General features: G+C 38.3%; 1 protein-coding gene across 3 annotated transcripts; it reads left to right on the forward strand.

Annotated features, from left to right (window-relative positions):
* The first annotated feature begins 316 nt into the window (after positions 1–316).
* Positions 317–12,766, forward strand: LOC129891759 (ubiquitin carboxyl-terminal hydrolase 25). Of its 3 annotated transcripts, none has more exons than XR_008767232.1 (9): positions 317–825; positions 1,252–1,738; positions 1,836–1,911; positions 1,991–2,083; positions 4,586–4,672; positions 4,957–5,858; positions 6,494–6,619; positions 12,068–12,241; positions 12,315–12,766. XR_008767232.1 is itself a non-coding variant. In XM_055967238.1 (9 exons), the coding sequence occupies exons 1-8, from the start codon at positions 648–650 to the stop codon at positions 12,186–12,188; spliced, it is 2,070 nt and encodes a 689-aa protein (XP_055823213.1). In that variant the 5' UTR covers positions 317–647; the 3' UTR covers positions 12,189–12,203; positions 12,315–12,766. The 3 variants fall into 3 exon arrangements, 2 of the variants coding, with proteins under 2 accessions (XP_055823213.1, XP_055823212.1); XM_055967238.1 differs by having other exon boundaries at positions 12,068–12,203; XM_055967237.1 differs by having other exon boundaries at positions 12,068–12,766.
* Positions 12,767–13,314: the final 548 nt, after the last annotated feature.

The raw sequence follows: 13,314 nt of genomic DNA on the forward strand, positions 1-13,314 counted from the left end.
ATGCCAAGCAAATTAAATGTTACACAACTAATGACCGATAAAGTAAACGTTGTCTAAACTTATCCCTCGTAAAACTAGATCATCACTAAGGATACTTTAACCCTTAAATTTCAATTAAATAAAAAATATGAGCAAAAATAAAAAATCACAAATTTAATAGATAAAAATTAAAAATATCCCAAAATACGATAAAATGCGTAGAGGGCCCGGACCCGCTAAAGGCAGGGAAAGGACAAAATAGTGATGCCAGAGGGGGGGGGGGGGGGGGGGGACTGCGAATTCCTTCTTCGCTTCCACACTCTCCTACTCTTCTCTTCTCTTTTTGTCTTTTGGCGCAAACATTTTGTTACACACAAGCGAGCGCCACACTATCATTTTACCCCAAAAGTAAAATACACATTTGCCAAAATTTCAAACCACAATTAAACCTCCGTTCTTCTCCAAATCTCCCTCCTCCCTGAACCCGAATTTACAAAACCTAACATCAGAGAGAGAGAGAGAGAGAGAGAGAGAGAGAGAGGGAGGGAGGGAGAAGAGGGAGGAACTCAAGTGGGAGAGGCGATGCGATCGTGGTGGCTGCAGCTTCGGGGCAGCCCATACGCGGCGGTTCTGACGGCGGTGAAGGAGGAAGAAGAATCAGGTCGTTAATGGCCTATTTGCAAATGAACTGGCAGCCGAACCTACTCACCCACAGACGCAAGACTGGTCCTCCTTTAGGGCTTAAAAACCTCGGCAATACCTGTTATATCAACTCCGTCCTTCAGTGCCTCACTTATACCCCTCCTCTTGCTTATTTCTGCCTCAAATCTCAACATTCCGCTTCTTGTAATTCCTCCACTATTTATTATAATCTTGTTTATTTATTTATTAACTTCGCACATGGGCTAAACCCCCCCCCCCCTTTTCTTTAGTATTGATGTTCATCGATGCCTAATTGAGCTGAATGATTAGTGGGGATTCATATAGCTGACTCCAATTAATTTGGTATCAAGGCATGGCAGTTGTTATGGCTATTGTTGATTGATATATTGAACCTTATAGTTTGGGATTGAGGAGTTAGTTGTTGTGGTTATTGAGGATTCATATAGCTGTCTCAAGTCCCTCAACTAGTTCTAAATTGAAGCATGATATTTGTAGTATTTTTATAGTATACGTCAGCTAATTATTTTTAATAGTTGAGGTGTAGTTGGTAGATTGTTTGATTGATGCCCTGGTCTTTTAGCTTTTTTTGAATCCCATTCTATTGCGCAGGTGATTCTGAAGCAGCAGCTGCTTCAGGGAAGAAAAGTGAATGTCCTTTTTGTATATTAGAGAAGCGAATAGCTAGGTCTTTGAGTCTCGATTCAGCACTAGATACTCCGTCCAAGATTAATAGTTGCTTAAAGATTTTCGCCCAGCATTTTAGGTTTGGGAGGCAAGAGGATGCTCATGAATTCTTGCGATATGTCATTGACGCCTGTCACAATACGTGTTTGCGGTTGAAGAAGTTGCAGCAGCAGACAAGGAAGGGTGGCGGAGGTAGTGTTGATGGGAATGGGAATACCATTGTTAAGGAGATCTTTGGGGGTGCTCTGCAGAGCCAGGTCAAGTGCTTGTCATGTGGTGCTGAGTCAAATAAGGTGGACGAGATTATGGATATAAGTCTTGATGTGTTGCACAGTAGCTCACTCAAAGATGCTTTGCAGAGATTTTTTCAGCCTGAGGTTTTGGATGGAAACAACAAGTACAAGTGTGAGAAGTAAGTATTATCCTCTTTCCTTTTCCTATAATTCATATCGTATGATAAACCTGCTGTTTCTTCGCACCTGTTGGAGTAAGGACTTACACTTGTTTAGCTGTAAGAAATTGGTGACAGCAAGGAAGCAAATGTCAATTCTTCAAGCACCAAATGTTCTTGTCATTCAGCTCAAGGTACAAAACAGTAGGAATTTTCTGTCTTTTGTATTTTACTGTCAACTGCCAATGCTAACTTTCATTTGGTTGTGAATAGAGGTTTGAAGGAATATATGGTGGGAAGATTGATAAGCCCATTGCATTCGAGGAGGTTCTAGTGCTTTCAAGCTACATGTGCAAAGCGAGTCAGGTGTGTGCAGTAATGATTAAGTTCAATATATGCTGTTTTGCTCCCCCACCACTGGATTTATTCTTTTCCAATTAAATTCAGACCATATTCAATGAAGCTATTCTACTGTGGTGCCAACTGTAAAATTTGTAGTTTTTTCAGCATTTTATTTGGAGAAAATCATTATGTGGTATTGACCCTATTTGTTCAGCACTGGTGCCCTTCCTCAGAGCCTGCCATGGTAGCTGGTTTTCAAAGGATTAACCTTTTATTTGACAATGAGTTCTGCATCTTTTATTTTTTACCATTGAACTTGATTATTGTTTCACATGTAACTGAAAGGTTATTTTCATCACCCGATAGGCTGACCTGTAGGCACCAATGCATGATGGTTTCTCGAATTCGTATGGTAGATAGAGTTTCTATGGGTTTCTATCCGTCATCTGTGATGTTTCCCCTTCATTTTGGCAATGCACCTTCTTTCATCCAAGGAGACATAGAAGTTTTATATAACACAGTTGTTAAAAAATGTTTTTAAGGAAATCACAGGCTTATCTGGATAACTAGGGGTTGTTTGGTGGTCAAGATGAAATTCACTATAGTATTACTATCCTTTTCTTTTCTTGATTATAATTAAAGAGATGGTATTACTATTCTTTTCGTTTGGTAAGTCGAAGTAATATACTATTCTTTTCCTTGGGTTTGGTAAGTCGAAGTAATATTGGGTATCCACTCCAGTAAATATTTCATCATGTTCTATGCAAATTCATGTTGCCCTTGAACAAAATTACATTCTTAATTGCAATGGCTAGTGTAGAGTTGTAAAGTCTTTGTGATGCGGGGTAGTGGACGGAGAAAAGATCAAGGGAGGCTGCTCAAGAGGGCAGAGATGTCACCAACAACAATTACACTGGGGTATTGTAATGGTAAGGGATGATGATCCTAGGGTATGTGAGGGGGAAGCTATGATGGTAATAGTTTGAATAAGGGGATTGCAAATGGGAGAATGAAGACGCTAGAATGGATGAGAGCTATCGGTGGGAGTGTCCAATCTTGCTGCGTACTAGTGTAACTGGGAGAGGGGAATAAGGCGGAATGAAGGGACAAAAATGAACTGGGTTTGATCTGTCCCATCTAGTTATTGATCTTTTTTTGATAAGAAAAAATTGCTAACCATCTAATTGTTGATCAAAATACGTTTTTGACTAATGCCTTGTCATACTAGAGCCTGAAATGTTGTCACCAACTCTTGGACGGATCAATGTAGGGAGACCCAGCTCTGCAATAATACATAGAGAATGAGGGATTGCATGCAATTAATTTCACTTGCATTTGGAATCTACACATGTAGTTAGGGGTTCCAATTGAAATTTCTCGTACTAATTTCCCTGCATATCTGTGGTATTCTCTTTTTCAAACTGCTTTGTGATGTGTTACTTGAGTCAAAGACTCGAGGGTCTTTTGGAAATAATATCTCTATCTCTATGAGGTAGGGCTAAGGTCTGCGTACATGTTACCGGTTACCCTTCGCGGACCCCACTTGTGGGAATACACTGGCTATGATGTTGTTGTTATAATTTCTGTGCATTGCTTGATCATACTTTCCGTACCTGTCAGTAAAATCTGCATAGAAGATAGGACTGCACCCTACACTGTTGATATAAAATAGTAATTATACTAGTAGTATTTTTAGAAGGGCTTGGAATATGGTTCCGCCTGTGTTAATGTGGGTAGTTTGGAGAGAGAGAGAAATAGGAGAGCTTTTGAAGGAGTAGAATCGAGTTTCGCTCAGTTGAGGGATAGTCTTCGATCCCTTATTTTCTTATGGTGTAAACAAAAAGTTCCCTGTTGTATATATGATTGAGTGGACTTTGTAGAGTATCATATTCTGTAGATTCTTTATTTTTTGGTATATCTCTTGTATACGGCTAGTTTGGCCATGTTTATAAATGAAAATACACTTGATAAAAATAGATTATACTAGTATTTTACTTTACATCAAAAATAAGATAGCAATTCTACTAGTGAACTCCTTTCTTGCTCACTAACTTATGCATGTTCTCTGATCTTTGATTTCGGAAATTTGTGGTCTCATATGTTCGCAACTTAAGGTTCAGGCAATCTCATCATATTAACAGTGATGGAATATGCATATATATTGGAGAAGGTAAACTGGCTGAGATTGTACTTCGGAGAGAGTTCATTTTGTATATGTTTCTTTGGAGACACTGTTTTTTGGCATTCTTGATACATGGTACAATGGATTTAAGATTTATAATGGGTTGTATCAATTTGGGCATAATAGTATAAGGTACATGTAGGTGTGTTTGAACTGTCTTCTTTCAGAATTGTACCAGTAATTCCTGCTGACTGAACAGTAGTTCACATATATAAGTTTAATGATGTGGAGTTGCAGTGTAGTGTTCATCCTAGCTGATTGAACACTAAACTTTTAGTAAATAATTTGAGAAATAAGCTACATCTCTCTCATAGTCAAGTTACTTCATGTTCTTTAATTTGCAGGATCTGCATCCAGAATACAATCTTTTTGGAACGATTGTCCACTCAGGCTTTTCACCAGATTCAGGGCACTATTATGCATATATCAAGGTGACAGCTTCATTTTGTATCAATTGCCCCTCACATTTTTTTTTCCTGAGAAATATTAAAAAGCTATTAAAAATAAAAGTCAAATCATTTGCTTATAATTTCACATGCAAAAGTTGCCGTGTTGTCAACATCATTACTGGGGAAAAACTCTGTCTCAAGAGTCTCAACTTTTCTTCATTCTTTACTTGGTATTGTAAAAGATGATAGTTGTTAGATGATAGAGGCAATCATAGTTTTATGTTACCTGATTGTTTGTGTTTTGATTTTGGTTGGCTGTTTAACAGGATACTATGGGTCGTTGGTTCTGCTGTAATGATTCTTACGTTTCTCCTAAACTCTTGCAAGAAGTGTTGTCGGAGAAGGTGTACATCCTTTTCTTCTCTCGTACCAAACAGAGGTCACCACCCACCAAGACATGTTTATCAATTAATGGGTCAAAGTCCAATCACTCCAATGGCTTGGCTAAATCCAAAATCTTGACCAGTGACTTAGCAAAAGCAGAAAACGGAAAACAAGTTTTAGGCCACCCCTCCGAGAAAGAAAATGCAATGACATCTAAGGTCAGTAAAGTGCATTCAAGCCCAGTGAGAGAGTTGGGCATATTTGAAAGATCTTCCATCAAGAAGGTATCTACCTCTGGTAATATCAAAATGGTTTTTCATCCAAGAGAATCTGGCAATAGAACTGGTGGTGTGAGAGCATCAGTTCTTACAGGGAAAGAGATTACATCATTACCAGACAGGAATGGTGTTAACAAAAGTTGTGGTAATGGCCAAGTGACAAGATCACATGCCTCAATGAATGGAAATGGAAATGGAAATGGAAAACTTCCAATTGTAGCAACCAGCCCTGTAGCAGACGGTCCCCATCAAGATTATGGTGGAAGTAATGGAAATGCTGCAGGAAAGGATCCATACCCCAAAGAGGTGACTAGATCATCATCTTTATCAAATGGAAATGGCAAAACCCTATGTGTTGCAACAGATACCTTGAGGGGAAGTCTGCATAGAAATAATGGGGAGAATAGTGAAAGTCTGGCAGCAATAACTTCTGTATACAGGGATATGTCCAATGGCCATGTTGAATCGTCTTCTATCTCAGGTTCAAAGAGAAAATCACCAGATCAATGCATCCTGCTTGATCATGATGCTCAGTCTCGTGCAAAGGTGGAAGAATTAAAAAAAGAGTATGTTACTCTATCTTTGATTACTTGCATTCCTTTGCCGTAGTATTATTATAGCACAGTGATTGAAGTTTTGAACTCGTTATACTTGTCCTTACATTTGCTAGAACTTGAGATTATGTGCTTTGAAAATGCTAGGGGTTTCTTTTACATGGTTTGTTCTCCGAAGTAGCTTTAGCTGAATTTTGATCTTGCCTTTTGCGGGGGTTCTCCTGATTGCATAGGATGCAAATACTTTTTGCTTTGTATTGTCATCTCTCTTTATTTGGCCATATATTATATATCCTTGAGAATGAATAAACTAGAACCACTCATCTCTATGATGTTGGTCAACCATATCTTATGTTGGCCTCACTAACAATATACTGAGAAGAGTTCTGGGGAAGGAGGTTGAGTAGGACTTTGACCCTAGCTGTTGAGTTCAGATTCTTACTGTTCTCAAGCTATATAATCGGGAAGCTCCCTTTTGCTGTCATCACCTTTAGTGGTTAGAGATCGTGAAGTACTTTCTGCTTCCTGTGTCCTGCTAAATAAACTTTTTTTTTCTTGAAACTGGCAACTAGCTAAATAAACTTTCAACAACTTTATCTTATATCCGCAATGTGATTATTTAACCCTATCTTTCTAATGAGTTTCAGGCTCCATCAGGAAGCTTCATCATTTCTAAGAACATGTGGTTGGTCAGAAGAAGTCTATGCTTTTATGCGTTCCAAGAAGTCGGGGGCACTATCAGACTTTCAAGCATCAGATGTTAATGCGATGAAGTATGTTCCTCTAGCTTTGCAGTTTGAAGTAGTTCAATTAAGAGTACTTGCTTGTCCTTGAGGTCGGAAGTTGCTTTCCTCTTCTTTGTTTGCTTTAGTACATATTTCAATAAATTAGATACTATGGAAAACGCAAATATGTATGGGGTACTATTACCTTGTTTCTTATCATTGCTTATTCCGAACTTGTTTGACCTGTTATCTTTTTGTCTTTTTCATTAGATGATGCAGTATTCTACTACCTTCATAAAAGTAAACTAACATTTCTGTGTACATGTTTAAGTTTTGGGGTGTAGTTGCATATATTTTCTACTATCTTTGTAGTTCGACCAAACTGAAAGGCAATAACACATCCAAACTTTCTTCTTCAGCTTTTGTGTTAATTAAACTATGTTGCTCAAGATGGACGTGGACTGTCTTGCATAGGGTGATAATGGGAAAAGGTTCCCTTGAAGTGAATTTGTATGTTAAACATGATAAAGTTAACTGTCCACGGATATGTTTAAGTTCCAAGACAATTGCATTTTTACTTCTTCCCAGTGAGAAATCTATCAGTGAAACTAATGCCCGTACTGAACATTTGGATTTAATGCCATTGGGGTTCCTTTTTTTTTGTGTGGGGGGGGTGGGTGGGTGGGTGGGGGGGGGCACAATTGTTTGGTCACCAATATCGAAGCTGGTTAAGCTTTTTTTTTTTTAAAGATTTTAATGTATATGTCGAGTTGATTCTATCTGGGTTTAGAATAGTATAGTACAAATTTCATTTCTGTCAGTGGTTAACTTTGATATGCCCTCGATGGTGGTGTAGTGTTGTCCCTTTTAGTTTTGGTGCAATCATCAAGGAAAATTTGAACTATTATTCTACTAAAATGTAAGTGGTCCAAAAATGAGCATAAAGTGAATTGTCTGGAAAATTTTAACGGTGTTAACATTGAAGTAGGCCCCGAAATATCTCTTTATAATAGAATTATGGGGAAATCATGGAGATGCATGCAGAAAAATTATCTTGCAAACTACACAAGAAGTTTTTAATTTGAGAAAGTCGATTTAGTTTAGGGACTGTGGTGACTGTAGATGTTAAAAAGGGGACGAGCTAGACCTAAAATCACTTGGAAAGAAGTTGTCTTGAAAGACTTATGATCTGTTGGATCCACACAGACCTAGCGTAAGTAGGACAGACTGGAAGAAAAAGATCTGAATAGGTGAATACCTATCAGTTGGGACCATATTTTTGCTACATTAGTATATTTACTTTGGGTCTTACGTTTTCGAGGAGTCTTTTGGTCTTAGCTGAGATTTATATGCCAACAATTATTACTATTGTTGTTATAACCAAAAATGAGCATAAAGTTGATTGCGGAGGAATTTTACAGTGTTAGCATTGAAGTAGGTCCCAAAATATTTATTATAGAATTATGGGGAAATCATGGAGAAGTGTGCAGAAGAAATATCTTGCAAACTGCATGGGAAGTTTTTAATTTGAGAAAGCGGATTTAGTTTAGGGACCATGGTGAGTGAAGGTGTTAAAAGGGGACGAGGTAGACCTAAAATCACTTGGAAGGAATGTCTTGAAAGACACAATCTCTTGGATCCACACAGACCTAGCGAAAGTAGGACCGATTGGAAGAAAGAGATCTGAATAGGAGAATACCTATCAGCTGCGACCATGCTTTTGTTACATTAGTATATTTTCAGGTCTTATGTTTTCTAGGAGTCTTTTGGTCTTAGCTGAGATTTATATGCCAACAATTATTATTATTGTTTTACTATTGTTGTTGTTATTATACAATATGGGATCGAGCTTAAATAGAGCAGGATGGTCAGTGAGGATTCGTATGGTCGATCCCAACTTGCTCGGGAATGAGGCATAGTGGTTGTTGGACTTAGCTTAGGGACAATCTATAACAAAAAGAAGGAAAAGTGAAATTTCTCTCATCTTTTTCTGTGAAACAGGGAAAAGATTTCTCTGTTTCCCCTCCAGCATTTTCCTGCTTGAGTGTTATTTAATCAGCAAAGCAGCGCTTCACATCCAAATTGGCCCAGTAATGCTTCATGGTCTACCCAATAGTGCTTCATATCTAAACTACTCTTTGTCTAAGATTGGTAAACGTAACAAAGCAGACATTGTTTTTGGTTCTTTTTACTCTGGCTAAAAGTTCTGTAGCCATACATAATTTAATTTGGGACAAGAAAGTACTGTTCCAATATGTTGAACCTTAATGGTTGGTAAAGCTTCTTTGGTATTGAAATGAGATGGGTAATGGAGTGGATTGACTACATAGGATTCATATAGTTTCAATTCGAATTAATAGCATTGAGCCATAATTGAGTTTTGTCCACAGTGAATGGAAAATTTGGTTTTATCGAAAGTGATTGACAAGTGTTTTTCCTTCCTTTTTTCGAAGGCAAGTGACCAGCAAGCTCTTTTTTATGCTATTCTTGCTTTTAGTGTGGTGCGTGAAGATTTTCTTTTTTTGCCTCTTTGAATTCAGATCTGATTGTTGAATTCCCTGAATCCTTTGTCGGCATCCACCACTCACAAGTCACATCGTGTGCTGTTTTTTTTTCCCGGAGAGAAAAAACATGTGCTGTTTGTTGTTGCCTTGGCTCATATTCTATATGTCCTTTCGACTGCACAATTCAACCTTCCTTCTTTTGTCCTGTTTCTTTTTTCTTTTTCCTAATATGCAGTATATGAACTGAGAGACAAGTGTGTCTCTAATTTGTTGTGCCCGGTGCTGTTAGCTTGCCATTATATTATTTTGTGATAATTCTTGTAGCTTGTATTGCAAAAATTTTTTTGATTAAAAATAAAAAGGAAAAAAATACCATTTGAGCACGTCAAAATCCAAGAAAACATCAGGGTTAAAACAGGTGTAAGATTAACCCAACAAAAGAGTAGAATTAAGCATCTGTCCTTGAGCTTGGAGTTGGCAGTTGAAGTCCCATCAAAGCATCTTTGGTTCCTCTCTGTCCATAAGCACCACAAAATAGTAGCTGGAACCATAGACCAGATTCTTTTGATGGATTTCTCAACTAACCTTTAGTTCCAGTTAACAAAAATGCAAAATCTCTATGATACTAGAGGGCATAACCCACTGTAAGACAAAGAGGGATAGGTACATAGACAATAGACCAGATGTCTGAAGCAACATGGCAATGTAAGAATAGATGATTGACATATTCTCGACTGTTAAGGCACATGTAGCATCTGTTAGCTATGTGAAATTTCCTTCTTTTGAGATTATCTTGAGTCAGAACTCAGAAGGCAGTGGTAAGATCTGCGTACACTCTACCCTCCCCAGACTCCACTTGTGGGATTTCACTGGGTATGTTGTTGAGTCAGAAGGCATTTTTTAAGGCTAACCAACAGAAGTCATTGATCTTGGGAGGCATTTTCACCTGTCATACAAGCTTCCAAGGCCACTGATCAATTAGAGCTTTATTGGAGCTCATGAGTTGATAGTTGGCTTTGACCGAGTATAAGCCATCCAATCTGTTGCCCCATCTGTGAACATGTCCTCTTCCTGAGGATTGATGGCAATATGCTGTAAAATGCCAAGGAGGCCTGACAATTCTTCAAACTCCCAGTCATTCAGATTTCTTCTCAAGCTTGGACACCAAGTATTTCCCTCTCAATTCTCGAAAACAGTAAAGTCACGATTGGAAGCAGTGGAAAAAATCGTAGGGTAAGCTTAAGCTTCCTTCAGAGTCAATTGGCCTAACCATAAATCTTTCCAGAAAAGAATATGATTCCCATCACCCACATGCAAAGGTGAATTCATTGAGAATTCGGGCCACAGGTTCCTGATTCTTTTCCAAAGTCCACAACCATGAGGGAGCCTGCTGGTGTTGAAGACCCAATGACTATCACCATCATATTTGGCTTGAATCACCTCCTTCTAAAGGCTCATTCCTTCTGATTGTATCTCCAATGCCATTTCAGGAGCATGCTTTTGCTGTGCAGAGCCAGGTCTTCCATCCCTAGCCCCCCAAGAGATTTGGGAAGAATACCCTTGTCCCATTTCATCAAGTGGACTTTATGGTCCTTGTTGTTGCCCTCCCATAGGAAAGAACACCTAAGTGCTTTTCTCATGCCTATTTAGCTAGTGAGTAGTGGGGCATTGGTCATAGCCGAAATTCTGTCAAGATGCTGAAGGACTTCTGATGGGATCGGAATTAGGGACATAAAATAAGTAGGGATGCTGCCACCAAAAGAAAGATATTGTTGTTGCCAGGAAGCTAGTCTCTTTTTCAGTTTCTGAACAATCCCACTCCATATCTCAGTTGATTTGTACTTGGCACCAAAAGGAAGTCCCAGATAGGTGGTTGGAAAACAATCTGTATTGCAACACATAATCTCGGCCAGCTCATCCAATTCTGGAACCCAATTAACAGGATAAATGACACTTTAAATATGTTATGTGAAGCCCAGAGAGTTCCTCAAAGATTATTAAAGTAATGTTTAAGTGTTGGACCTGGGACCTCTCAGCACCACAGAAGATGTGTGAGTGTCATCAGCAAACAACCAGTGGGAAACAGAGTCTGAGATATTTGTTCCACTGCCAATACCAAACCCTCCAGCAAGTTGAGTTGTTTAGCCTTGTCTATCATCCTGCTAAGACCCTCCATGACTAGTATGAAAAGAAAGGGGGACATAGGGTCCCCTTGCCTATTCCTCTCTTGGGAGAGAAAAATCCAACTGGACTCCTGTTAACCAACACAGAATATTTAACTGTAGAGAATGAGAATTTAATCCGTTTGTCTCCAAAGCCCATCTGCCTGAAGATAGATAATAAATACTTCCTGTTTAATTTTTCAAAGGCCTTTTCTATGTCCAGTTTAAATTTTAGCCCAGAAACACCACTTTTAAGTCTCCAGTCAAGGGTGGGCCTTAGTAGCAATGAGAGCAGCATCTGTGATCTTTTTTTTTTTTTTTAGATGAAGTAAGATGTTATCATTGATACATCATTGATATATGGCAACTGGAAGGTGCCAAATTACAAAGCATCTGTGATCTGTCTGCCTTTAATGAAATTTCTGGAAACTTTAAAAAATCTTGGTTTAGAAAAGATTAGAAATGAGGATGACTTGCAATTCCCTACCGAGTCTTTGTTGTGGTCATGATGAACTTTTGGCTGAGTAACAAGTGCATGTAGGTCAATCACAAAAGGAAAATGAGGATAAGATGGTAGTGGACTAAAGGCTCACTGATCTATGGATATCATTTGTCTGCCATTCATTTCTTGAACTATGGAAATCTGTTGGATGTATTTGCTGAACTTGTATTGTCAATGAACAATTATCATGGAGTCCGTTACCAACTATTACGTAGATCTGACTTGAGAGTGTGACAATGCTTACACATGCCTTTATACTTTCTATCTTCTTTTTATCTTACAAGTTACGACTGAGAATGTTTTGTGCTAAATATTGTTTGTCTTGCAGGGAATTATTGATTACAGATGCCAAATCAATGTTCATCTCACAGCTTCCTCAATCATTGAAGGGAAGTCTTATTGAACGTCTAACATCATTTAGTCAAGGAACACCACCCTCCAGTACCTAAGCACACTCAGACATGGTATGTGCAGAAGCAGAGTGGTCTTTTCAGGTTTTAAGGTGCAAACTCATGATATGTCGATCTATCAGCTGCCATTGTATTTCACGTGAATTACCCTTGAAAATTTTGCAGTCCATTGACGAAGGTGCTGATTTTCTTGGGCTGTATACTTTGTCACTTGGAGATGGGATGTTTGTTTGCGACGACTAATATTGTATGTCGCACGGTGAAGGGAGCAACGAGTATAAGTTGTCCTTAATTTTTTTCACTCAGCTGTAATGTGTTGCCAAATGTGTTCAGTCAGGTAAAAGAGGAAAGCAACGTGCCAACATATTATTCTGGTAGACATTTTCTTGAGAGTCAAGAGAGCCTATAGAAGATGCGTAAATTCCTTTCGTGCTGTATGATATATGCCCTTTTTGGCCGTAGTTTAGCATGTAATCCTCATTTTATGGATGTTTACCAATTTTTTTCCATAAAATTGTGGTCGGGGTTGTATTCTTGAATCTAGAGTTGAGGTTTTACTTTTGAACATACATACATACATACATACAATTATAATACTCCATCAGATAATTGTTGAAGGAATTTCATATTCATAGATTTGTGTCTCAGATTTCTAAAAGATAATGGTTTGATATATGTCTCGTCTCTATTAGGAAAATTATCGGTGTTCTTGCAGCAATTTTTATTTTTTACTTGATATTACATTGAGTATCATGCTAAGTGCACTAAGCCTAAGTTTGTTCAAGGAGCGGATTCATTATCCATTTATCCTCACTTTTGAAGACTGCAATTGACTCCAGATGAATTTTTCAATCCAAATAAAACACCAAGTAAGAATAATCACTTGCCGTTGTTTTACTCATGAGTTTGTTCACTGTTTTTCCATTTTCTAGAGTACTCTATAATGTCATTGGTTACACAATACAGCCTTATGAGGGAATGACAGGTCCACTCAGAAGCCCCTAGAAAATGCTGTCGTGCTGGAAAATTATAATGCTGTCATACCCATTGCATGAAAAAGAAAATAAAAGGAAGAAGTTGGCATGCTGCAAATATTGACTAATTAATTGGCATGCAGCAAATGTAGATTTTGTAAGTTTCAAGATTTTGTTGAAATTGTAATATT

This window comes from Solanum dulcamara, chromosome 6 (assembly GCF_947179165.1).
Source record: "Solanum dulcamara chromosome 6, daSolDulc1.2, whole genome shotgun sequence".
NCBI classification, from domain to species: domain Eukaryota; kingdom Viridiplantae; phylum Streptophyta; class Magnoliopsida; order Solanales; family Solanaceae; genus Solanum; species Solanum dulcamara.